The sequence below is a fragment of the Rutilus rutilus genome (assembly GCF_951802725.1).
Source record: "Rutilus rutilus genome assembly, chromosome: 1".
Lineage (NCBI taxonomy): Eukaryota > Metazoa > Chordata > Actinopteri > Cypriniformes > Leuciscidae > Rutilus > Rutilus rutilus.
In genome coordinates this window covers 20,129,555-20,157,546 of record NC_140209.1, presented here as the reverse complement: position 1 = coordinate 20,157,546, position 27,992 = coordinate 20,129,555, and the positions used below count along the sequence as shown (strand labels likewise).

The window sequence follows — 27,992 nt, the reverse complement described above, 5'->3', positions numbered from 1 at the left end:
TATATAAAAAGTTTGAGACATCTACACAAAAAAAACATACCTTTCTGAAACGTCCTGTAACAGCCGTTCGTGCACAAGTTCTGCTCGATTCCTCTCAAGTAATATTCTCTAAATCTGATTCAGGCTGAAATTGATGAGGCAATATTGACTGTGTTTACAATACACCGGAGCACATGCAACTGCTGTTATGGTAACGGACGTGACGTTTCCGGACAGCGTGGACTAGGCGGTTAGCGAATCACAACACACACTGGGCCAAGCTGACCAATCAGAGCCCGTTGTGTATTTCTGAGGGAGAGGCTTCTTATAACCAGGAAATCATCAGATCAGTTTACGAGGAGGGACACAGCGGTGCAGAATAAAGGTAAATTATGTGAAAAATAATGTGTGTTTTTTTTTTTTTTTTGTAAATGGTTAAGCATTTAATTATCTCTGACTCCAAAATAAGTAATCTGACTCCATTAAGTGTGTGTGTGTCCCGTGAAGCAAATGGCACAGATGTGTGTAAAGGCGGGAATTCTCGTCCGATTTTGAATTCTGACTCGTGCGACTCTTTTCCGGGTCGGGCCGATTTTCAGCTTTGTCGTGCGTCGTTTGTCGTGCAGTGTACAGGGGGAACGAGAGGCAATTAACCTCTCCCGACCGGCAATCGGATGGTCGGATGAATTTCTGGCATGTCAGAATTTTTGGTCGCTCCTCGTGACTAATTTATATCGCACAGTTGAAGCAGAGCTACGAACCGATCGCCCTAAACTCAGTGTTTTTCCCTCACTGCGCCTGCGCGAAAACAGAAGTTTCATCTGCAGAAAAATAAAGAAATAAAAAAATAAAAGAGGGAGATCTTAGTTCTGTAGTTCAAGCTAACTACAAATTACTGTTGCTTACCTCCAGTTCGTGTTGCAAAATGGATTAACGATTACCCACGTTTTCCAAGCCACCTGCGATACACACTTTGCCTCTTATTAATTTGTTAATGTTTTTGAAATAAAGCTGTTTTTAATTTTCATTGATTATTGCAGAGCATTTCATGTAAAATTCACCTTATAAAAAAAAAAAAAATTCTATCTTTCATTCATGGGGATAACATGGATAATTTTACATGGTTTAGTGTAAACTTTTTGCCCATATTTTGTAAAATGTAGTTTTAAAAGTAAAAAATGGTAATTTTAGCTACTAGATGGCTATAGAGCTCCACTATATGCTATTTGACTACCTGAAATATCTTTTCATTAAGTTTTTTCCAGTTGGATTCATATCTAAATGTTATGAAATCACAATTCTAAGAATACAAATCTTTGTTTTTTTTTTGTTCTGAAATTTAGTTTTTTTCAAATATTGTTACATTATGATTAGAATCAAACCTGAAAAAGATAAAAGTTGAGGTTTTAGAGTTTATCATTTATTTCAATCTTCTTTTTTTCATATAATTGTACAAATGTGATCTACACTTCAGTTACTATCTGTAACAGAACGGATAAGTACAGTTAGATTATATATTGAGACATGACATGAACATCAAAATGCAATGAATTGAACAGCATAACAAATAAGTAAATAAAGGCAGCCAGCCACCTCCGTTTCTCATAACAAGCGCGGGCGAAGCTTCGGGTGTAGCTTCGTCCTCTGTCATTGGCCTGCTGCTGGATCTGTAAATCGGGCTGGTCCAGTCCGAGATCCTTTATCCTTTTTTCTTCCAGCGAACGCCTTGTGAAAGTTTTTTTTTGTAAATTAATGACAGAATTTGTTTTAACTTCTGCCATTCTCTCTACGAAAATGATCAGCCTAGCAAGGTTTTGGCGCAATCAGAGTGACGGTGTCGCCCGCGCACTCGCAGTAGTGGCAAAAAGCGTTAAGTTGAATGGCAGGTGACGAGAACTAATCAGATTGGATAAAATAACATGTATACAATTCTGATTCGCCAGGGACGCAGCGACCTGCGTCCGAAGGAGAATCTTTAAGAAACCAATTAGAGACCAGCTTCAGGTCACATGCTGCCCGGAAATTTAAGGACTCAGATAGACACCCATTTGTCCGGCGTCCCTCAAATGAAACCGCATGAAACTTATAATAAAGAAAATAGTTAGCCGATTAAAGCCAGTTTTTATTAAATGCTGAGGCTCTTGCTACTTACATTGTATGAGTAAACTATTTTATTTTTTATTTTATTTCATTTTTATATCTATTTTGTATACATGTATATTTAGGATTTTTGATGGGGGCGGCGCCCCAGCGCCGTCTATTGACAAGCCGCTACTGACTTCAACCAACTAATTAAGTTTTCTCGTAAGTGTATAATCTGCCATTTAGCATACATACGAGCGAGTTGTTCGAATGGCGGAAGCCATGTTGCGCATCCATCTTGAAAATACATTAGACAAAGAGGGACATACAGGCTTCGCCTTTCGTGTTTTTACATGCAGTGGCTCCGTGACAAATGCGAGAGGGAGATTGCCGGCAGATTTGAAATTGTAAGACTGAAAATACTGGTGTAGGCCTGATCTGAGACAAAAGGGCCCTACTGGCTAATTAACATTCCTCCCCCACACAGCCTCACTTCCTCTCAGAAAGAACTAAGAACTCACACAAGAACATGGGTGAATGTGAATGTTTATCATTGACTGTTATGTTTTTGGTGTCATTTGAAATGTCTCAAAGTGAGTGGTACAGATATCTCATACCCAGATAGATAAAATAAAAGGTAATAAGGTTTATCGAAGTTTAGAGAAAACTGGTTAAGCCATTTGAGGGTGGTCTCCCCCATCCCCCATGTCACCTGGTCAGGAGGATAAAGGAAGGTGTGCTCCCGCTCTCTGGCTCTCTTCTTTGCTGGACACGAATGGGATAGGTGGTTTCTCTCTCTCTATCCCTTCTTCTCTCTCTCTTTCTCGGAGTGCATGCTGGGAGTGAACGGAGCGTGGTGAGGGTGAGTGCGTGTTGTGGCTGTGTACTAAAAAACTTTTCTATCTTCTATCTTTTTTTTTTAGCTTTGGCTATATAGCTCGTTACCTATAAATATAGCTCGTTACCGAATCAAACAAAATATATTTGAAACTTTATTAGTATCGATATGCTAGCTTGATAGTGAGTACTAAAAGCCATCTTATTTGTTTATATTCATAGTGATAAAGTTAGGTATTTTATTACATGTGATTCTGATATGTCACTGCATGCACTGCGCTCTTTCCTCTCCACTCGTCTCAGGTAAATAAATGCGTCTTCCAGCTGAGCCTGAGCGTTTGGCGTCGCGTTCATGTGTTTTGGGGGCGTGGCTTTGGAAGGAGCTCAGAAGGGAGGGGGTGGAGTGAATGGAAATAATGAGCTGTGTTTACAAGAGTCGTGAGAGGACTACAGACACTCAATTTTTATACTCTCTTTTTCAGAGTACTTACATTGTAATTATGTATTGGTATATAAAGACAGTTTAAACTCATTTGGAATGTTTTTTTTTTTTTTTTTTTATTCCTACCTACCCTGCCTTTAATACTTAATTGTTAAAGGGATACTCCACTTTTTTCGGAAATAAGCTCATTTTACATCTCCCCCAGAGTTAAACAGTTGAGTTTTACCGTTTTAGAATCCATTCAGCCGAACTCCGGGTCTGACGGTACCACTTTTAGCATAGCTTAGCACAGATCATTGATTCTGATGAGTCCAGTAGCATTTCTTTCAAAATGACCAAAGAGTTTCAATATTTTTCCTATTTAAACCTTGACTCTTCTGTAGTTAAACCGTGTACTAAGATCGACGGAAAATGAAAAGTTGCGATTTTCTAAGCCTATATGACTAGGAACTACTCTCATTCCAGCGTAATAATCAAGGAACTGTGCGGTCGTACCATGAGTGCAGCAGGCGTAGTGATATGACGCAGCGCCTGAAAATAGGTCTAATAGGTTAGACAAACTTAGTCCCGGTCACGTTGGAAGAAGTTACCGAGCTGGGGACTATTTTCAGGCGCTGCGTCATATCATTACGCCTGCTGCACCCATGGTACAGCCGCACAGTTCCTTGATTATTACGCTGGAATGAGAGTAGTTCCTAGCCATATAGGCTTAGAAAATCGCAACTTTTCATTTTCCGTCGATCTTAGTACACGGTTTAACTACAGAAGAGTCAAGGTTTAAATAGGAAAAATATTGAAACTCTTTGGTCATTTTGAAAGAAATGCTACTGGACTCATCAGAATCAATGATCTGTGCTAAGCTATGCTAAAAGTGGTACCGTCAGACCCGGAGTTCGGCTGAATGGATTCTAAAACGGTAAAACTCAACTGTTTAACTCTGGGGGAGATGTAAAATGAGCTTATTTCCGAAAAAAGTGGAGTATCCCTTTAAATGATAAAAAAAAATATGGAAAGTTTTGATTTTTTTGGGGAAACTTTTACGCAGCAAAAACATTTTTATGCTTCTTTACTGCAATGGTGGGACTGCGGTAAAGTTCTTATTAAGGATTTTTGTCAAAAGTACACTGTGAATGTTACTCGTGACATAGCCCAATCAATGAAGACTTTAGAAACAGAAATGAGTGTTTTGCAGGATTTATTAGCATCTAAAAAAAAATAGAAAACACATTGATGGTTTAAAGGGAAAAAAAGCAATTCTGGTAGACCTGTTGGGAGTTAAGGCACAGGGAGCTTTAGTCCGTTCACGGTTTCAGACTGTAACACAAATGGACATTCCCTCAAAATTCTTTTTTAATTTGTAAATGAAAAAAGGTCAAAGTAAAATGATGCATACTTTACGCTCAGCTACAGGACAAGAGCTAACGGAGCCTGCTGACATACGTAGCTGTGCTGTAGAGTTTTTTTCAGACCTTTATAAATCTAAACTGAGGGAATGGGGTGCAGATGCTGAGAGTTTCCTTGAAGGACTGCCAAAGGTGGATGAAGAGTCCAACAATGAACTACGACAGACTTTGTCAGTACAAGAGCTTTATGCTGCCATGATGAGCATAGAAAATGGTAAATCTCCAGGGATTGACGGGCTACACTGTAAAAAATTTGTAACACTCCCCAATCAAAAATTTCAATTGACCGATAACATCTAAATTTTTCAATTGGACCAAGTGAAAATCTGTACATTTAATTTTAGAATTGACAGAATTTCACTTGGGCCAATTGAAAAATGTAGATGTTATCGGTCAATTGAAATTTTTGATTGGGGAGTGTTACAAATTTTTTACAGTGTACCTGTTGAGTTTTACAAGGCTCTATGTCCCGTCATAGGAGAAGATCTGCTGACAGTTCTTAATGACAGTCTGGAAAGAGGGCTATTGCCTCTAAGCTGCAGAAGAGCAGTCATCACACTGTTACCTAAAAAAGGTGATCTTCAGTGCATCGGAAACTGGCGCCCTGTTTCGCTCTTATGTTCAGAATACAACATTTTATCTAAAAGTATGGCTACAAGACTTAGTAAAGTTTTAAGTAAATTGATACATTCAGACCAGTCTTATTTGTATTCCCAACAGGTCTATTTTTGATAATATTGCTTTAATTAGAGATGTTTTAGATGCTTCTAAACTCCTGGGAATTAACTCTGGTCTAATTTCTCTTGATCAGGAGAAAGCCTTCGACAGAGTTGAACATTTGTTTTTATGGAACACTTTGGAGGTTTTTGGTTTTAGCCATTCTTTTATATCCATGATTAAGGCTGTGTATTGTAACATTGAGAGTGTTCTTAAGATTAATGGTGGTTTGTGTGCTCCGTTTAAAGTTGAGAGGGAAGTTAGGCAGGGATGTGCCATGCCATCGAACCTTTACTTCAAAAGTTACGAGCTCATTTAACAGGTCTGAATTTCCCTGGTTGTAATAATTCTTTACATCTTTCCGCCTATGCTGATGATGTTATTGTTTTTGTAAATGGAAAAGAGGATGTTATTAAGTTAGAAAAAATAGTTCATGATTTTAAAGGGTAACTAAAACCTAAACCAACTTTTTTTAGTTAATGATCTGTAAGAATGGGGCTTTATTAGTGCTGGTCATTGATTCGAGTAACTTTTTTGACATTTGGGTATAAAGTGTTTTAATTCTACAATATATGGTGTAAAAACGTCTGAGTGCTGCCCTCTTCAGGTTGAACGGTAGCTACTGCAGTTGAATTTTCCTATTGGATGTTGCGGTACTGCGTGACGTAAGCGGTACTGCGTGACGTAAGCAGGTTCCAGCTCACCACGCCCTCCCTTGGTACGAGCTCACCACGCCCTTGGATGAACTAGCATAGATTTATCTGTATTTAGTACAGTGGTAGGTGTAGTGTTGTTAGTGGCAACTGCACAGCTTTCCAGCAGACTTGGAAATTAGGCGCCAGTGGTTGAATGCGTGGCCTGGAAGACCGTGAGTGTGAAACCTGCATTTTACGCGGAATTGCTTTTCCAACGCAATAGAGGTGGAAATGGGCTTCTCCACACAGCTCGCGCTGCAAAGCGATGCAGTGCCAAACGCTGCTCCTCCTACATGGACTCCACCACCGCAGCGGCGTCTTGGTGTGAGTGATCATATATATTTTAATCACAATTTATGGTTAGGCTAAAGTTAATCCTCTAGGGTCGACAAACGCGCATTTTGCTGGATTTTTTCACATAGCGGCAAAATATGAAAATGCCTATAGAGAGCGCGCGCTATTGACATCAGCTCGATAAAACTCATCAGATGCATGTACATTACGTCGTCTCGCGACCCTGTGAGTCACTCTCCATTTTAGAGAGTCTGACAGCGGGTCTCAGGTGCACGCCCCCCCGCTCACGGTTCGTCCACTCTATCCGCTGGGGTCTGCCCACTTTTTTAGCATTTTTCAAATATTGCCAGTGGGTGGAGTCAGGCTCTGACCAGGGGTTTAGTTACCCTTTAAATGTGTTTCCTCTGCTAAAGTCAATTGGAGGAAAAGTGAAGCTCTACTAGTGGGAAATTGGAGTGGAGATCTTCCTGCTTTACCTGGAGGATTGATTTGGAAAAGAGGAGGTTTAAAATACCTTGGTGTCTATCTAGGGAATGAAAATTTCATTAGGAAAAATTGGGAAGGTCTATTTGAGAAAATAAAAGGTCGATTGAAAAAATGGAAATGGTTGCTCCCTCAGATATCTTATAGAGGACGTATTCTTATAATTAATAATCTTGTGGCATCTTCATTATGGCATAAACTTGCTTGTGTGGACCCTCCAAATGGACTCCTTGTAAATATTCAAAGAGAACTGGTGAACTTTTTTCTGGGACAAGTAACATTGGACTCCTCAAAGCATTCTGTTTTTGCCCAAAGAGGAAGGAGGTCAAGGCCTGGTTAATCTCGCAAGCAGAAGAGCCACCCTCCGTCTCCAATATGTACAGAAACTTTTAATGGGACCTTATTCTCTTGTGTGGAGACCATTGGCTTTAAGCATCTTGAGAAGAGTGGACAATATGGAAGTGGATTTAACTTTATGTTTAATGGATCATAAAAGACTGAATTTTACTGGAATTCCCCTTTTTTATCAAAACTTGTTTAAAGTGTGGGGTCTCTTTAAACAGCGGTGGATGGAACCAGCAACTTCTCTTTATTGGTTGTTGGAAGAACCAGTTGTATTTGGAGCTAGATTTGATGCTTCAGGAGAAGGTGTTCCTGGTCTAACTGATATACTATGTAATAAAAAGCTTTTTTAAGCTAAAAAGCATTATAAATGAATCAGGATATAATTTATTGAGAGCTGAAAAAGTTGCTATCCTTTTAGGAGTTAGATCAATACGTTTTGCAAAGAAGTTTCTTGACAAACTAACTAAAATTTTAACTGTTGAAGACAAGTTACTTTTAGAAGACTTTGGTGCAGGGACTTTAATCCCTGATAGTAATGATCTTTTTCCAGATCTTGAAATTTGCCCTGTAATAGAGGAGTCTTGTCTTAATAGCCGCTTGATAAAAAGTGGAATTAATGAGTATATTGATTTTTGTACAGTTGAAGGGAAAATGTTATATAAATGTATTGTGAAAGCTATTCATCAGCATAATTTAAGTATTAAAACAGATACAGTATGGAGAGAGAAATTAGGAATCAACTCTGAAACTAAACCTGTTTGGCGAGCACTTTACAAACCACCATTAAAAAAAAAACTTGGTGATTTGCAATGGAGGATTTTACATGGAGCTATTGCTGTAAATGCCTTTGTGTCTATTTTAAACCCCACTGTAAGTGATAAATGTCCTTTTTGTCTAGAACGAGAAACCATTTTTCATTGTTTTATGGAATGTAATCGACTTAACCCACTTTTTGATTTATTAAGTGTTTTTTTTTATATTCTTTTAATATTTGTTTTTCAAAGCAAGACTATATTTTGGGTTTCTTTTACAGTTCAAAACAAAAGTACAAATGTCATGCCATTAATTTTATTGTTGGACAAGCAAAATATGCTGTTTATATCACTAGGAGAAATAAGATAGAAGATAAGCCAGGACAAGATGTTGTATTAGTTTTTCGAAATATGGTAAAATCAAGAATTCTTATTGAAATTGATGAAAACGAAAAAAGCTTTCGAAATGCAGTGGTGTTGCAATAATGCTCTGTGTTCAGTTGATGATGAAGACATTGTTTTTGTAAGAGGTTTAAAGTAATTATTATTATTATTTATTTTTATTATTATTATTATTATTTTTTTATGTGTGTGTAAATTTGTATAAATGTTAACAAATATTTTAATAAATTGATTGTACAAATCAAAAAAATCTCTCTCTCTCTCTTTCTCTCTCTCACTCTCAGATACAAGCTGGGTAAGAAGATTATTTGGTGTAACCATGTATTACCATGTTATTTGATATTTATTTTTGATATTTGATAGATATTTTAATTGATTGTGGAATTGATCTCTGATATTTGAAATATTAAATTGTTACATGTGATTACTCTAACTGATTTTGCGCTCATTTTTAGTGAGGCACAGATATTATTAAAATCTTTCATTAATGGAGTCAGATGAAGTAAACGAGTGAAAATACAGATGATTAATGTATTGCAAATTTAACCAACCAATACTTTGCATGAGTGAGGACAGAACACGTGATAACCTTCCCCGTGTATTGGCGAACCGGAATTGGACCAATATATCGGGCCTTACAAAATAATACGGCCACCGTAGGAGCTAAAACTTCTTCAGAATGGGAGGGGCTAGAAAGTAATATTCAGTTGGTAGTCATATACAATTTCACCGCTAGATGGGAGTAAATCCTATTCAGTGTAGCTTTAAGTATATGCTTATAATTTATTGTAATCAACCTAAATGTTTTAGTAACTTTTCAATGAGAAGGAGTAAGCTTTTATGTAATATTTAATTATCCTCACTAGGGCTGTCACTTTTTATTTGATATTCTAATATGCATTCCAACATGACGTGAAATATCCGACATCGAACTATAAATAAACTATCCGGTTTTTAAAGTGCCATGTTTTGCGCATTTTTTACAGTCTATGATTAGACCGTTTGCTTTTTATTTTATTGTTTTCCATCTCATCCAGTAGCAGCCGCTATAAACGTATTGTAGCGTAGGCTCATGACTAAATCAAGCGAATAATGGTTTGAAAATGGAAGATAACGACAAGACTAATGAGACCGCGCTGTAATTCCTGCACACACACACACACACACACACACACACACACGACCCACAGAAAAGACACGTGTCAGTTTCGAGTTCTTTTTCGAGCTTGAACAAACCACAACACACAAATTATGCCAAATGTCTGTTTTGTCGAGTGTCCTTTAAGTCTTAAATGAACGTAGAGATGTGAGAAAATGTGCCGCGTGTCAGATCGCGAGCGGCTGGTCATTAATGTTAATCAAAGAAAGGTAAGAGAGTAAATTACTCACTCAGACCCAGCGCCAGGAGGATTATTATAATGGTTACGATTATAACGTAAGACTAAAGACGATTCCCTGCATACATTAGCATACTGAGATGATGAAGGCCATTGTCCCACATTTAATTCACATGTATACTTCTAAACTGATAACTGTCGTATAGGGCAGTAAATAGTTATACCCATTTCACGTCAATAGTTCCTGTTTTCACCTCATTTATTATGCTGATGTCTTCAGATCTCCTGTAAATTGACACTTTAAGCTCATTTCACTGGTTTAAGAGGGTGTCTGTTGGTTACAAATATGTACATTTTTCTGACCAATATTTATTTTTATTCATGAATGTACAATACATAATTTGTGTTCTTTTCTGTATTTCTAGATATCTGCCTATATTTTACTTAGCGATGGGAATCATCTTTAGGCACCTCACGAATCCGATCCGATTCTGAGAGTCACGATCCGATTACTTTTTTCTAGTTTACCAACTTGAAAATCTAAATCTTTTTTTTTTTTTATCTCATGTGTAATTATTAGTACTTTTTAAAAATAATTACAATTGAAACATTTAATTGAAATTAATTAATTTAGCTTGAAAGCATTAGTAAATAATAAAGAGGAACAAAGAAACATATTACAAGCAATAAACAAAGAGTGCCTTTAGTAGCCTATGTAAGATTATCCGAACGTTTTCCAGTCAAGATCTGTGAGTGATTTTTCTCTTTCTCAGCTTTACTGTTGTTTGATTATTACTATGACATCATGGACAGCAGGAGATATGCACTAATGCACTAATGAAATATAAGATGTGTTTTTTTCTGTTTAATCCCTTAATACATAACTGACTGTCTTTACACTAATTTCGCGTCAGAAATAATTTTGAGATGCAAAAACATTTCACCACTACACGGAGTCTCTCACAGCCGCATGCTCGAGCGCTCTTCGCCAAGCCCACGTCAGCATTTGAAACTGAAAGCGTCTTTCTGTCAGCGAGTTTCGCATTTTTAATATATAATTCCACTGCATTCCAGAAGACATAAATGATGCCGAGCATTTGTAAGGAAAATACGGGCGGGCGAGACCGTGCACTGCAAGCGTAACATCAAGCAAATCGCGATGCATCCGAGTATCAATTCTTTTTTCCACCCTTATTTTTAATGAGGAAGCAGGATAATGTTCAGGTTAGTAAAACAAATATTTGTGAATTAGCATCCGTTAGGCTACTTTACAATAGACAGACAAACAGGCATAAAAACTCAGTAACTGATATATTTTTGATTTTGGCAGATCAGCTCCTCCCACACTGGAATTCATCATCAGTGAAGCTCCTCCCACAACAATCACATCATCATTGAAGCTCCTCCCACATTAATTCAGCAATAAATGCTGGAATATTCCCATCAGCTACAAGTGAAGACGAGCACAATGCATCAGGAAGAGCTGAAATCTGTAAAGACTGAGTTTATTAAAGAGGACAGTGAGAACACGAGTGATCTAGAACCCTGCAGAATGAAACACACTGAAGATCCTGAAGAACAAAGAGGTTGGTGTTTATTCTTCATTCATTCATGATGCTGAAGAACATTCACATTCAAGCACTTCTTCAGTTTTAGATAAACAGTTAAACTATGAAATGGTACAAAATGTTCTTGTTTGTTTTCAACAAATGGTCAGTAAATGTCATAAATATTATTTTAGCTCTTTTTGTTGTTGTTATATTTATATCTGGTTCAACAATTTTTTGCAACAATGTTGCCAATATTTTAGACATTTTTCAATATAGTTATTATTATAATAAATATTTTAGCAATAAATAGGTAACGCCAAACTGTATCAAGTAAATTCACTTTCCAGAAAGGCTGACAGGGTTGCAATCAAACTGTGATTTATAGTTACTAATAAAGTTGTATTTATCATAAATTATAGAAGTTATTCATATTTATTGAGATTATTATTCTTATAATTACCTTAGTATGCGATCAACACTGTATTGAGATTATTTTCTTGTCCTCCCATCATGCTGTAGAAAGAGCCCAGATGATGTCACTTCCTGGGTGTCACAGTTTTAAGAAATGCTCTGTTTTTGAGGAAGGAGGAAAATCATGTCAGAAGAAACAGGGATGAGAGAAACATGTAGGACACAGATAATACACTAATAAAAAATTGTTGAATTAGAACAAGCTAAAGATTATTCTGACGGCAACGAAATGACATATAATTAAAAAAGACACAAAGATCTTTATAAGGAAACATCCAAGTGACCAAAACAATATAAAAGTTAAAATATACAGTAAATATGCAGTTTTTTTTTTTTTTTTTTTTTTTTTTTACATGATTGCCAATCATTTATAGATTTCCAGGATTTGTACAGGCTTTACATTTTTATTTAAATCTTATTAGGTGAGTTTCTTGAGGAAAATTAACATACTGTACCTAATATTTATCCAAATTATTCAATATTGAATCAAGATCGGAATCAAATCACAAGATACAACCCCAAATCAGAAAAAGTTGGGACACAGTACAAATTGTGAGTAAAAAAGGAATGGAATAATTTACAAATCTCATAAACGTATATTTTATTCACAATATAATATAGATAACATATAAAATGTTGAAAGTGAGACATTTTGAAATGTCATGCCAAATATTGTCTCATTTTGGATTTCATGAGGGCTACACATTCCAGAAAAGTTGGGACAGGTAGCAATAAGAGGCCGGAAAAGTTAAATGTAAGGAACAGCTGGAGGACCGATTTGCAACTTATTAGGTCAATTGGCAACATGATTGGGTATAAAAAGAGCCTCTCAGAGTGGCAGTGTCTCTCAGAAGTCAACATGGGCAGAGGATCACCAATTCCCCCAATGCTGCGGCAAAAAATAGTGGAGCAATATCAGAAAGGAGTTTCTCAGAGAAAAATTGCAAAGAGTTTGAAGTTATCATCATCTACAGTGCATAATATCATCCAAAGATTCAGAGAATCTGGAATAATCTCTGTGCGTAAGGGTCAAGGCCCGGAAAACCATACTGGATGCCTGTGATCTTCGGGTCCTTAGACGGCACTGCATCACATACAGGAATGCTACTGTAATGGAAATTACAACATGGGCTCAGGAATACTTCCAGAAAACATTGTCGGTGAACACAATCCACCGTGCCATTCGCCGTTGCCAGCTAAAACTCTATAGGTCAAAAAAGAAGCCATATCTAAACAGGATCTAGAAGCGCAGGCGGTTTCTCTGGGCCAAGGCTCATTAAAAATGGACTGTGGCAAAGTGGAAAACTGTTCTGTGGTCAGACGAATCGAAATTTGAAGTTCTTTTTGGAAAACTGGGACACCATGTCATCCAGACTAAAGAGGACAAGGACAACCCAAGTTGTTATCAGCGCTCAGTTCAGAAGCCTGCATCTCTGATGGTATGGGGTTGCATGAGTGCGTGTGGCATGGGCAGCTTACACATCTGGAAAGGCACCATCAATGCTGAAAGTTATATCCAAGTTCTAGAACAACATATGCTCCCATCCAGACGTCGTCTCTTTCAGGGAACACCTTGCATTTTCCAACATGACAATACCAGACCACATACTGCATCAATTACAATATCATGGCTGTGTAGAAGGATCCGGGTACTGAAATGGCCAGCCTGCAGTCCAGATCTTTCACCCATAGAAACATTTGGTGCATCATAAAGAGGAAGATGCAACAAAGAAGACCTAAGACAGTTGAGCAACTAGAAGCCTGTATTAGACAAGAATGGGACAACATTCCTATTCCTAAACTTGAGCAACTTGTCTCCTCAGTCCCCAGACGTTTGCAGACTGTTATAAAAAGAAGAGGGGATGCCACACAGTGGTAAACATGGCCTTGTCCCAACTTTTTTGAGATGTGCAGATGCCATGAAATTTAAAATCAACTTATTTTTCCCTTAAAATTATAAATTTTCTCAGTTTAAACATTTGATATGTCATCTATGTTGTATTTGAATAAAATATTGAAAATTGAAACTTCCACATCATTGCTTTCTGTTTTTATTCACAATTTGTACAGTGTCCCAACTTTTTCTGATTTGGGGTAATTTGTGTCAAGCAATAATAAAAACAAAAACTCATTGTACCATGTAGTAACATATGTTTTCACTAAGCTTAATTAAGTTCTGTATTAGTTACTAAATGCTTTGACAATCACAATAACCTTATTTTGATGCTAGTTTTTTTAGTGATGAGTCTAATGCGACCGGCCCTTAATAATTAAAGTTTTTCATAAAATAAATGAAATCTCATTCTAATGAAATCTCATTCTAAAAGTTGGTATCAGAAAAATCTATTTTTTTTATGTTAAAATTACGTTAGATAATTGTGTCGTTGATCAACTATATTTAATAGTTCTCACTACAAAAACATGGTATTTGTGTCTATAATGCTTTGAGGGGCAGGGACGTATAATTGATTTATGTAATGCATTAAAGTGGTTGTAATATTTTATAGCTGTTGCCTAATTTCTGCTATTACATCAGAGCTCGCTTTTATGTCCTTTCACTTTATATTTCTCTCTTTGAATTATTATCTACTAAAAATTTAACTTATTTTTCTTTCTTCACATTTCATTTCAGACCTGATGGAAGTGAAGGAGGAGAGTGAAGAACTGAGTGAAGTGAACGAGGAACATATCAAACCTGGAGAAAAACTTTTGAGTCGCTCAAAGACTAAAAAGACATTTTTAAAGAAAAGAAAAGCCAAGAAATCTTTCACCTGCACTCAGTGTGGAAAGAGTTTATCAACCAGACAAAGTCTTGAGATTCACATGAGAGTTCACACTGGAGAGAAGCCATTCACGTGTGATCAGTGTGGGAAAAGCTTCAAACAAAAATCAAATCTTAAGGAACACATGAAGATCCACACCGGACAGAAGCCGTATGCGTGCCAACAATGTGGAAAGAGTTTCTCAACCAAACGTAATCTTGAGCTTCACATGAGGATCCACACTGGAGAGAAGCCATTCTCATGTGATCAATGTGGAAAAACATTTCTTGGGTCATTAAACCTGAAGATACACCTGACAGTTCATACAAAGGAGAAGCCACATTCATGTTCTGTGTGTGGAAAGAGTTTTTCACGGCTGCAAACTTTACATAGACATGAGAAAATACACACTGGTGTGAGAGAGTACATGTGCTTTGAGTGTGAGAAGACTTTTATTACAGCTGAACATTTAAAACTGCACCAGAGGATCCACACTGGAGAAAAACCTTACAAGTGTTCACACTGTGACAAGAGATTCAGTGTGTCATCAAATCTGAAATCACATGAGAGAAGAATCCACAGCAGAGAGAAGCCGCACACGTGTGATCAGTGTGTAAAGAGTTTCTCTTTTAAAAGTCACCTGAAGATACACATGAAGATCCATACAGTGGAGAAACCACATCACCACAGTCTGAGATCATGATAAGTAGTTCACCTTTATGTGCTGAGAAACAAAAGCTGTGTCCCAATTCAGAGGCTGCATCCTCCGAAGGCCACAGTTGAAGGCCGATTGCGTCACAGCGGTGCGACGAAGGAATTGGGCTACTTTTACGTTGTTGCCGCAGAAAAAAAAATCTACGGGTTGATTTCCCGGGTTGAAATCGCAAGTACGATTTCGGCACTCCAACACTCTCAAAACATCCCTCAGACGCACAAATCCAGTGGAGAATTCAGCCGCCCGATGGAGAAGAGCCGATGGGTTTGTTGAGCTACTTTTGTTGCACAGACCTGGTAACCCTCCTGCCGTCTAATTTCTGTGAATCGTTTATTTTTGTATTGCAAGTTATGACATGTAAATGTAATGAAATGATTCTGTAATTTTCTTGTCAATGAATTTGTATATTTGATACAAAATAAATTGTTCTATACATTTTTACTCCCAGTACTTTATACAACTATTTACAAGATAAGTTACATTTAAAATACGAAAATCTAAATAAGAGTATGAAATTAAATAAAATTAACAGTATACATAAAACAGATTGTAAGAAAACATTTTGCTATAGACTGTTATTGAGCTGAGCAGGAGATCTGGGATGAGCTGCACAATAGAGACACTGGTAAAGCCTCAGCCGGTGGGACATCATCTGGGATCAGTTCATATTTGCACTGTCCACCAAGAGGTTTGCAGGGCTGACTCAGTCGACGGCTGCCAGTCACTGAGATGTTCTCAGAAAGAGGAGGAATTAAAGAAATTAACTCACGTACTCAAAAATCAAACCATAAAATATTTGAACATATAGCAAAACTGTCCTATGAGCTAAACTCTGCAGGACAGCGGCCCTCCAGGACCCATCCCTGATCTATAAGACATTTCTATTATATACTGTTCATATTTTTTTAAACAATATCTAAAATCATAATCTAATATCCATGTGTAAAAGTCAGTTCTTCATAAAAAGTACAACATTTGCTGTGTCTGAGATGAGTTGAATAACAATCTAAAGTAGCCTACTTCAAAATGATACTTTAATCCAGAGTAAATGTATGTCGTGTATATATGTATATATTCCACCACTGGTTATTTGGAAAATTAAACTAACAAAATGTATTGTCACATTAACAAATTGTTGCTAGCTGTGTCCCGGGAGTTGTTCAATGACAGCTGTTTTGACGAGCGGCAATACCATATTATATACCAAGTTATATATAGTTATATATACAGTAGTTATGACTGCCTAAACAAAACAGGGTTAAAAACATCTTGGTTACTAATGTAACCCTCATTCCCTGAAGGAACATGACGACGTAATTGGGATCACTTCAGGAAGCCCTATCATCTTCAAGTGTCTATTATTCCTCACAGCGTAGCAAGACCACGTAAAGTACGTGATTCTAATTAAACTTGGTGTGTTTTATCCAGCTGATGTGGGCGTTGCATGTATTGTCTCAGATCATTTGCGTTTGAATAATGCGCGCTCTCCGTGGGCGTGTTCACGTTAAACTTGCTGAGCTATAATGAGAACGACTGACATCTCTCTCTTTTCATACAGATGACATAAACAGAATATTTGTTTTATATTGATTTAAAATTTGTAAGACGTGTTTTGTGTAAGAAAGCTTTATGCGGGTAGGCGTAAACATCTCATTAATATGTATGGGTGTTTACACCTGAGAAAAACAAAGACCTCCCCTAATGGCCCTATTAGGAGCTATCAGGCCCTGTCATTCCAAGCAAACTTGCACAAAGAATGAGGAGATTTGTTTGGATTTATTTACAACACAACATAATCCAAAGATACACAACAAATGACAAAAAAGCACATTATGGAAAACAATGATCCTAAGACAGAGACCATTCCTAAAAACATTGTACATACCTTTCGTTTCCAAGTTGTTTGATTTTCACTTGATTTACCATGTTCATGTACAGAGACTCAAGTGAATGTTGAAGCAGCAGGGCCCTGTTTAAAAAAAAAATATATATATATATATATATATAAATATAGCTGCAAGCAGCGATTACGGGCCCAAGCCGGTGGCACCGCCACCCCGGTGCCTTTAGGTAACTAAAGGCACCGGGTGGCGGTGCCGCCGGCTTTGACCCTTCATCGCAGCTATATGTGTATATATATACATAGATACATACATACACTAGAAACATACAATTAGAAAGTTGTCGGGCTCGATGAGTAAAACTAACCCCCCCACTTTTGTCAAAAGCATTTTGAAAGTGACACACTTCCTGCTGCCAGTTGGTGGCGCTATAACTTTGACTCACAATAGCTACATCCATCTGATCGGCCTCTTACCACGAACACACTGCTGAAGTTTCATCAAGATCAGTTAATGTATGCAGAAGTTATAACACTTCGTGTTTCTCTTTTCTCGCCATAAATTCGTTTCCTCGCCACGGCCAAACCGTTCGAGAGATCAAAAATCCATCTGCAATTTACCATCCTCAATGTCTTGACTTCATACACACTGAGTTTGACGGGGATGGGATGAATTCTCTAGGAGGAGGACATCAAATTCCACACCAAGCGTTTTCCAAACAACCCATAATAGCCGACTTCCTGTTGGGCTGGCGTAAAACCAAGGGAAAGTTGTTCGGCCCGATGAGATCTATATGTGTACCGAGTTTAATATTAATTCATGCAAGCGTGTTTGATTTATGGACCAAGTTTTCAGACCCCGTTCAAGGGGGCGCTGTTGAGCCCCCCTGCCACGCCCGTTTCTGAAACTTTTCACATGTCTACTGGCTAATAAATGTGATGTGTCTGAATGCGCATGCGTCGCGACTGAGTGCGTTGTTGTGTTTGGAGCTCCGTCGAATTAATTCAGAAACCTTGTTTTTCTTCTTTACACTCTTTTACAAACGAACTTTTTCATTTTTATAGCGTGTGAACATATCTGGAATACTATTCTCCTTAAAAAACAATCGGATTGCTCTGATATCGCTACATATATCCAACCTTTCGAACTTCCGCTACTAGCCTTAGCCCGCTAGCATTACACGCGTGGTCGCGCCTATCGATCGACTTATTTACACCCGTATCACTGAAAGCTATAATTCGCCATTATAGCACATCTGCTATAATGGCGAATATAACGGATGTGTGTCTAACGTTACCTTTGAGTGCAGGTGAGGACACCTTCGAGCTGCATTCTGTGCAGTTAGAGCTGGAATCCGTGGAGAAGCAGATCCGCGACCTACTAGAGAGACAGGCCGAGCTACGAGATCGACGTTTCGCGCTTGAAACATCACGCGCCGATGCTCAAAAGTCAGTGGTTAGTAACCTTTTGACTCCGACCTCGTCTACTCCATGTGTTTCTCTGCCCAGGATGCGATCATCCCTGGTTTCATTCACTCCGGCACCGACACAACAACATGGACCCTGGATGATTCCACAGCGGAAGACGCGGGCCAGGACTAGAGCTAGGACCTCTCCGCCCCTCCCGGCCTTCGAGATCTCCACCCAGAACCGCTTCTCCCCTCTACGCGAGACGGAATGCGATGCTGTGATCATCGGCAGTTCCATCGTCCGGCATGTCCGTGCTACCATAGGTAAAGGTAAGGTTCGCACTCACTGCTTTCCTGGTGCTCGTGTTCTCGATGTCGCTGCACAGGTTCCCGGGATTCTGAACGGTGACGAGCCCGTCGGAGCTGTCGTGCTGCACGCGGGAACGAACGACATCAGGCTACGGCAGTCGGAGGTTCTGAAGAAGGACTACAGGAGCCTGATCGAGACGGTACGCAGAACATCGCCTGAAACAACGATCATCGTGTCTGGACCGCTTCCCACCTACCGACTAGGACACGAAAGGTTCAGTAGATTATTTGCTCTAAATGAATGGTTAATGTCATGGTGTAATGAACAGAGACTGCTCTTTGTAAATAATTGGAATCTTTTCTGGGAGCGACCTAGGCTCTTCCGTGCTGATGGCCTTCACCCCAGCAGAATCGGAGCGGCTATTCTGTCGGACAACATCTCCAAGACGCTACACACCATATGACTAGTAAGTCAAAGTCCAAATCACACTCTTTGCTGTCCAAACTTAATTGATATAAGTACCAATGTAGAACATTATATTGAAACTGTGTCTATTCCTCGTTTAGTGAGATCAAATAATAAATCTACTGCAGGATCTAAGAAAAATCTAATTGTGATTAAACCAGAAAATCTCAATATTAGTGAACAAAAACAATTTATAAAGCTAGGTCTTTTAAACATCAGATCGCTTACACCTAAGGCGGTTATTGTAAATGAAATGGTCACAGATAATAGTTTCGATGTACTTTGCCTTACTGAAACCTGGCTTAAACCAAATGATTATTTCGGTCTTAATGAGTCTACTCCTCCTGGATACTGTTACAAGCATGAGCCCCGTCTGATTGGTCGTGGCGGTGGTGTTGCTATAATCTATAAAGATATTCTTACTGTTACTCAGAAAACAGGTCACAGGTTTAATTCGTTTGAAGTACTTGTGCTAAATGTTACTCTCTTAGATGTAAGAAAGAAATCCATATTATCTCTAGCCTTGGCTACCGTATATAGACCGCCTGGGCCTTACGCTGATTTCCTAAAAGAGTTTGCAGACTTTCTCTCAGATCTTTTGGTCAATGTCGATAAAGCATTAATTGTTGGAGATTTTAACATACACGTAGATAATTCAAATGATGCTTTAGGGGCTGCGTTTACAGATTTATTAAACTCCTTTGGGGTCAAGCAAAACGTAACTGGTCCCACTCATCGTCTTAATCATACGCTAGATTTAATTATATCACATGGAGCCGATCCAACCGATATAGATATTATACCGCAAAGTGATGAAGTCACTGACCATTACATGGTCACTTGCATACTACGTACCGCTGAAATTTGTCATGTTGCGCCGCGTTATCGACCAGGCAGAACAATCCTTCCAACAACTACAGATCATTTCTCAAATAGCTTACCTGATCTGTCTCAGCTGCTCAGTGAACCCAAACAAACAGATGAACTAGAGGAAATGACTAGCACTATGAGCACCATTTTCTCTAGTACATTAGACATCGTTGCACCAATTAGATTAAAAAAGGTTAGAGAGAAAACTAAAGCACCATGGTACAAAAGTGTTACGCATGTTCTAAAGAGAGAAACTCGTAATTTAGAGCGTAAATGGAAACAAACTAATCTAGAGGTCTTTAGAATCGCATGGAAAGACAGTATGTCACGTTATAAAAAGGCCCTAAAAGCAGCCAGGGCTGAGCATCTCCGCAAACTAATAGAAAACAACCAAAACAATCCAAGGTTTTTATTTAACACCGTCGCTAGACTAACAAATAAACAGACGTTACCGGAGCAAAATATTCTGTCACAGTGTAGTAGTAATGATTTTATGAATTTCTTCACTGAGAAAATAGAAAGCATCAGAAACACAATTGTAAATGTACAATCTTTAATGGTGTCTTATGATTCAGCCTCAATTATCACCCCGCAAGAACAATTACAGCGCTTTGCAACTATAGGACAGGAAGAGTTAAATAAACTTATCATTGCATCTAAACCAACAACGTGTTTATTAGATCCAATACCAACTAAACTACTGAAACAAGTGTTACCTGTAGTGGAAGAGCCTCTTCTCAATATTATTAACTCGTCTTTATCCTTAGGTCATGTTCCAAGAATATTCAAGTTGGCAGTTATAAAACCTCTTATTAAGAAACCACAATTAGATCATAATAACCTAGCAAATTACAGACCCATTTCAAATCTTCCATTTATGTCTAAAATACTAGAAAAAGTTGTGTCCGCTCAACTGTGCTCTTTCTTGCAAGAAAATGATATCTATGAAAAGTTTCAGTCAGGATTCAGACCGCACCATAGCACTGAAACTGCACTCGTTAAAATCACAAATGATTTACTTCTAGCTTCTGACCAAGGCTGTATCTCAATACTAGTTTTACTTGATCTTAGTGCTGCGTTCGATACTATAGATCACACAATACTCTTAGACCGACTACAAAACTACACTGGTGTTCAGGGACAGGCATTAAACTGGTTTAGATCGTACTTATCAGACCGTTACCATTTTGTCTGCGTAAATGGGGAAAAATCGAAGATAACGTCAGTAAACTACGGTGTACCGCAAGGATCTGTGTTAGGCCCTCTGCTATTCTCAATATATATGCTGCCACTTGGTAATATTATAAGAAAACATGGAATTAATTTCCACTGTTATGCTGATGATACTCAAATATATATTTCATCACGACCAGATGAAAACGCTAAATTATCTAAATTAACAGAGTGTGTTAAAGATATAAAATACTGGATGACATGTAATTTTCTGCTATTAAATTCAGATAAAACGGAGGTATTACTTATTAGTCCAAAAAACTGCCCACAAAACCTCTTACAATACAACTTTAATTTAGAAGGGTGTCCTGTTACTTTATCCTCTACAGTAAAAGACCTGGGTGTTATATTAGACCGCAACTTGTCTTTTGAAAATCATATTTCATATGTTACAAGAACAGCCTTTTTCCACCTTAGAAACATTGCTAAGCTACGTAACATGCTATCTGTTTCTGATGCAGAAAAGTTAGTTCATGCATTCATGACCTCGAGACTAGATTACTGTAATGCCTTATTAGCTGGTTGTCCTGCATCCTCAATAAACAAGCTACAGTTAGTGCAAAATGCAGCTGCTAGAGTTCTTACTAGATCAAGAAAATACGATCATATAACACCAATTCTGTCGTCTCTACATTGGTTACCTATAAAGTTCCGTATCAATTACAAAGTATTGCTACTGACCTATAAAGCCCTAAATGGTTTAGCTCCCGTGTATTTAACGGAACTTCTATCGCCCTACAATCCATCGCGCTCTTTAAGATCACTAAATTCGAGGCTTCTGGTCATTCCTAGGCATAGGTGGAAGTAACGAATTACAACTACTCACGTTACTGTAATTAAGTAGTTTTTTTGGGTACTTGTACTTTTTTGAGTATATTTTTAAATCTGTAATTTTACTTGTACTCAAGTACATATTAAGCTAAGTAATCTACTTCGCTACTTGTAAAATCACATTTCGTTACTGAGTACAATTTGAATTGATATTCAAATCTTTGAATGGTATTTCAGTAGCCAATAAAAATATTCGATCGTAAACGGACCAATAAAACCCCTGATATTTGGATTGAATGAAAGCCGCCGCAGTCGCAGCAGGTTTTGAAGAGCTGATCATGAAGGAGGCGAGGAGCTCAGAGTGATTAATGGCTGGACTGAAAGATTGGAACAACAAACTACATAGTAGTATTGTCAAAATATCTATATTTTACCAGCTGCGCGTTCTCATTCTCTCATCTCAATGACAGCGAGTTTGACACACCCGCCTCCTCTCAGCGCGGGATTGCAGGTAGGCCTATTACGCATAATTTTATTAATACCTGCAAGTTTCTATGGCATATTTTAATGGCAAATGTCAGGAACAATATTATAACGCAAGGGCACATTCATGTAATCGCAGAAAACTGGACGCGAGCTCTCAAATATACGAACGAACTGGACTCGGATATTGAGTGTGCGCTCTCGGACTGTGTGTCATATCATGTGCAATCGCGAATCTCTCCAAGTGGTTCTCACTGCAGACTCAAATGACGTCCAGCTCCAATCTCTCCATGCTCTTGAATTAAACGCTGTCAAAAGTTATGAAAAATCTAGTCTTTTTGCAAATTAAATTCAGATTGAATTGAAATCAAGCTTCCTTGTGCTGTGTGTGAGCTATTGCAACAGTTCACGTTACCCTATTGTAAAGACACACTGAGTAATGGTTATTGATCAATGTTTAAATAGGCTATGTAAACAAAAGCCTAAATTTAAATCTCACCTTATAAAGTGGACGTGTCTCTTCAGAAGACTTGAATTAAACTTTTCCATTCAAATAGATTACTGTTACAATGAGTGTTGTGCTTTTCAATGCTTGAAAATAATGATTGCCTTGACAAAATGGATGGACAAAAATGTAGATATTAAAATATTTAGTATGTAGTAGTTTTCCCGATGGTATTAAAAATTATAGGCTAGGCCTACTGAATATTGACATATTTCAAGGTGTCATATTGAAGTTAGAAATTCCAGTATCCACTAATTAATGTCCTTTGACAATAAGGTAAAAACGTGTTAAAAGTAGCTATTTTCTACATAAATCTATGATTTTGTTGAATATTTTTATTGGTAATGCATTAACTATCGCCAGCTAAAAAGTAATTAGTAACTAGTACTCTGAGTAGTTTTTGTGAAGAGTAATTTGTACTTTTACTTAATTACTTTTTTGACACCAGTACTTTTACTTGTAATTGAGTATTATTTCAGCAATGTAACGGTACTTGTACTTGAGTACAAATTTTCAGTACTCTTTCCACCTCTGTTCCTAGGATATCTAAGTCCACTAAAGGAGGGAGAGCTTTTTCACATTTAGCTCCTAAACTGTGGAATGGCCTTCCTGATATTGTTCGAGGCTCAGACTCGCTGTCCCAGTTTAAAACTAGATTAAAGACGCATCTCTTCAGCCAGGCATTCACATAATACTTACATTTTATACTACAGTTGAATCAGATTGAATGCATTAATATTGCGAACAGCAGCTACGCTAATTATTTCCCATATGCTTTTCTGTTGTTATCTCGGGACGCTAGTCCCGAGGTAAATACAGATCGTCAGCTCCAGTTTGTATCCAGCCTCTCATGGAAACTACAGATTCTCCAACACCCGTGCAGAGACGACTCGGCGCCTATGAAGAGACGACTCGACGCGGGCGATGTTTATGCCCTAAATCAATACATGATTAACTAACTGTATTTCTCTATGTACATTTCTGAAATGCACTTTCTGTAAAGCTGCTTTGAAACAATATGTATTGTGAAAAGCGCTATACAAATAAATTTGAATTGAATTGAATTGAATGTGTCTGTCGAGTTTCATCGAATTTCAAGCATGCTAAGAGTCTCAAAAGCATCCGAAAAGAATATTAAAGTTTGATGCGTTGCCACGGCAACAGTATCTAAGATATCAAGAATCCTTTCACAGGTCTACATCTACATGTATAATGTTTGAAGTAAATCGGATAAAAATAAGAGGGTGATTTCAAAGCATTTTGAAAGTGACACACTTCCTGCTGCCAGTTGGTGGCGCTATAACTTTGACTCACAATAGTCACATCCATGTGATCGGCCTCTTACAACGAACACACTGCTGAAGTTTCATCAAGATCAGTTAATGTATGCAGAAGTTATAACACACTTCCTGTGTCCCATTATTCGCCATAAATTTGTTTCCTCGCCACGGCCAAACCGTTCGAGATATCAAAAATCTGTTCGCAAGAATTCATCCTCAATGTCTTGACTTCATTCACACCGAGTTTTGTGGCGATGGGATGAATTCCCTAGGAGGAGTATTTCACATTCCATTGTATGCGTTTTCCAAACAACATATAATAACCGACTTCCTGTTGGGCTGGCATAAACTTAGAGCTACGAAAGTAGAGCACGAAAACAATTTATGTGCGACCCAAATTTATTTTATGAGTTTGGGGAAGAAATAATACAAATTAAATAAATACACAAATAAAAAACTTTGAGGCGAACTATAATTTACGTTTTTGTACAGCACCGTTTGTATAGCACTCTTGCGATGCAAGACAGAGTCCTGCACGGGTCCGATTTTGTAAATCCGCACCCGCAGTGCTTAAAACCGCATCCGACCGTTATCCGACAGTAACACTAATTAAAATCCGCACCCGACCCGACCCGCACCCGAAATAAAATCAGTTTAGCCAATCACATTATAGACACACTTACAAAAATGTTTATCACCAGGTCATACAGAAGTTATTACACGACAATTAACACAAAGAACATGGCTAACGTTACCACAAAAGTGAGTAACATAACATTTTACCAATCGAACAGACGCAGCTACAACACTATCTGACACGCAATTTCGTCTAGCCTACATTTGGCAATTTTGGGTTCAAACACGCCCTGCACACCACACATACTTAACAGTGTTAAATTTGAAAAATACTGTTCGATAGAACTGCTTTGTTACCACAGTTATCTGCGTGCTTCCTCAGCGATGAAGTTCCACATTGTGGCTATCCAACAAAATGCATGCATGCAGCAAAGCCTTTCACAATATTTTCTTCAGATAACTCCAAATTTCTCCCACACACTGGACTTGATTTTTGATGACGTATTGTCGACAACTTTACAATCTCCACTAGCTATTCTTTTCTTCAACTCCTCAGCATCCATCTCGACGACTGCAAGCAGACGACTGCACGCGTTATGATGCATTTTTAAAAGTGAAAGTAGCCTAGGTAACGTTATAGATCCTGGGAGGGCGTGGCGCGTGGGCACAAATAAACTGATGTGGAAATTCACAAATTCTATGTCACAAGTTTAAATAAAGTATACACCAGTCACAGAAGATTAAGTGCTACTCTCTGGAGGAAAAAAATGATAACAAAAATGATAACAAAACACAACAACAACAAAAGGGGAATAACCACTCAAAACATCAATGGTAAGTATTAACCATAAGAAAAGTATTTATATTTTTCGTATCTTTTTAGATTTTCTTTTCTTAGTAACTCTTGAAGTGAAATATTACACTGTAAAAAAAATCCTAATTTTACAGAAAATAACTGTGATTTTTTTACGATCATTTTCTTTCATTTTAAATTGTACTCAAAACACTGTAAAATTACAAATAATATCTGTAAAATAAAAATTCAGCTGTTATTTTAGGTATATTGTGACATTAATGACAAATTACAGTAATTCACACTATTTATACAGAAAATTTATTGTATTTTTCATACAGTATTTTTTGTTTTCTTAAATTACATAAAAATGTATGTAAAATTACAAATATAATCTGCAATTTAACAGAAAGAAAACAGTTAAATGATAAAATGGTCAAATGACTGTCAGCTCCCCAAAAAACTGTAAAACATCCTAAATTAAATAAACTGAAAAACACTGTTATTTTACAGGTATTTCCTGAATAATCACGATCAAAAACCTTCATTGTAAAAAAAATCGTAAAAAAAGGGTCAAATGACTGGCAGCTGCGGCTGCCAAACAAAAACCTTAAAATTAAAGTAAAATATGGTAATTTAAATAAACCGAAAAAACACTGTTATTTCACAGGTATTTCCTGCATTATTATGATCAAATACCTTCATTGTAAAAAAAATCGTAAAAAAAGGGTCAAATGACTGGCAGCTGCGGCTGCCAAACAAAAACCCTAAAATTAAAGTAAAATATGCTAATTTAAATAAATTGTAAAAAACTTGATGTGAAAACTAAATTTGATGTCACCATGATTGAGATTAGTGTCTGCTTTAGTTGGGCTCATGACTTCAATTTTTAACTTACGTTTTTCTTTGGTTGCTTTAACTGTGTATTTCATGCACATTTGTTATAGCAATAAATGCTGGAGAAAATTTCAGATGATTTTGGTCATTCTTTGATGATGTCATCATATGATGGCTTGATTCTCTGATATGACAGTCAAAAATATGAATATATTAGCTTAGATTACATGTAGATGGAATTTAGCTTTAAACAAAGTCTATAATGTCATAATTTCTCACATGCATATAATTTTTTAAAATCGTAATAATTCAGGAAATAGCTGTAAAATAACAGTGTTTTTCTGTAAAACATTTAAGGAAAATTTCTGTAAAAGTTTTTTGCACTTCTAAAATAGGATATTTTACTTTATTTTTACGGTTTTTGTTTGACAGCCGCAGCTGACAGCTTTAAAATAAATTTGATATCACCATGATTGAGATCAGTGTCTGCTTCTCACATGATCCTTGGCAACAATATTGTAATATTCTGAAATTTAAAAATATATATATTATATGGAAAAAGTTTTGAGCTGGTTAATTTTTTGTAGTAGTAGTAGTATAGACATCAAGAATCAACATATGAATCTCAACAATGGTGACAACCAACAAAGCCTTTTTGTGACTTTATAGTAGTTCAGATTTTTTTTCGTTGTCACCATTGTTGCGATTCATACGCTGATTATTGATGTCTGAGTGAGTCTATATAATCCTGTCAAAACATTTTCTGTATAATGACATGAAATTTGAGTATGACAGCACTGAAGGATCTTCTATAGCAGTTTTATCATGCAAAAATTAATAACTAATATTTAATTACTTAATCAGATGGTATCAATGAAGCAGGACACTACATGATGACTATTATCACTAAAAAGAGACCAACATCATCTGATCTGAGTTTCTCTTGGATTCCTACCATAACATGCATCAAAGACACACAGTTAAAACAGCCAGAGAAAAGCTTAAGTAAAACACTAAAAGGTCAAGAGTCCAACTAAAGCAAACACTGATCTCCATCATGGTGACATCAAACTTTATTCTTTTCAATAAAGCTTCAACTTCTAAACCTCTGTTAATTCTCAATAAGAATGTTAGTATGAAAGAAATAAAGTCTGGATTGTAATAAGTGAAGATGCTGAGATCCTGGTAGTGTTTAATGTTCTGTTGGGGTTTAAAGTGTTTCTGTATGGTGTGTTTTGTGTGTCACCATTGTGTTGAAGAGTAGAGCCTGAGCTTCAGTCCAGGATGAGCAGAGAAACCATGATGAAATGCTGCATGTTGCTTTATTTAACAGACAGTAACTGTGTAGTTGCTG

At 37.4% G+C, this 27,992-nt stretch overlaps 1 protein-coding gene across 2 annotated transcripts; it reads left to right on the top strand.

The window, feature by feature from the left end:
* The first annotated feature begins 46 nt into the window (after nt 1-46).
* Nucleotides 47-15,707, top strand: LOC311306690 (uncharacterized protein). Of its 2 annotated transcripts, XM_084435235.1 has the most exons (3): nt 47-364; nt 11,099-11,354; nt 14,422-15,707. In XM_084435235.1, exons 2-3 carry the CDS (start codon nt 11,195-11,197, stop codon nt 15,252-15,254), a joined length of 993 nt encoding a protein of 330 aa, XP_084291361.1. In that variant the 5' UTR covers nt 47-364; nt 11,099-11,194; the 3' UTR covers nt 15,255-15,707. The 2 variants fall into 2 exon arrangements, with proteins under 2 accessions (XP_084291361.1, XP_084291360.1); XM_084435234.1 differs by lacking the exon at nt 47-364 and having other exon boundaries at nt 10,988-11,354.
* The last annotated feature ends 12,285 nt before the right edge of the window (nt 15,708-27,992 follow it).

Excerpts from the sequence above, each read along its gene's own strand:
- LOC311306690 (XM_084435235.1), top strand. The coding sequence starts at position 11,195 with ATGCTGGAATATTCCCATCAGCTACAAGTGAAGACGAGCACAATGCAT. Across the intron at positions 11,355-14,421 it reads AGATCCTGAAGAACAAAGAG|ACCTGATGGAAGTGAAGGAG; the intron begins GTTGGTGTTTAT and ends ATTTCATTTCAG.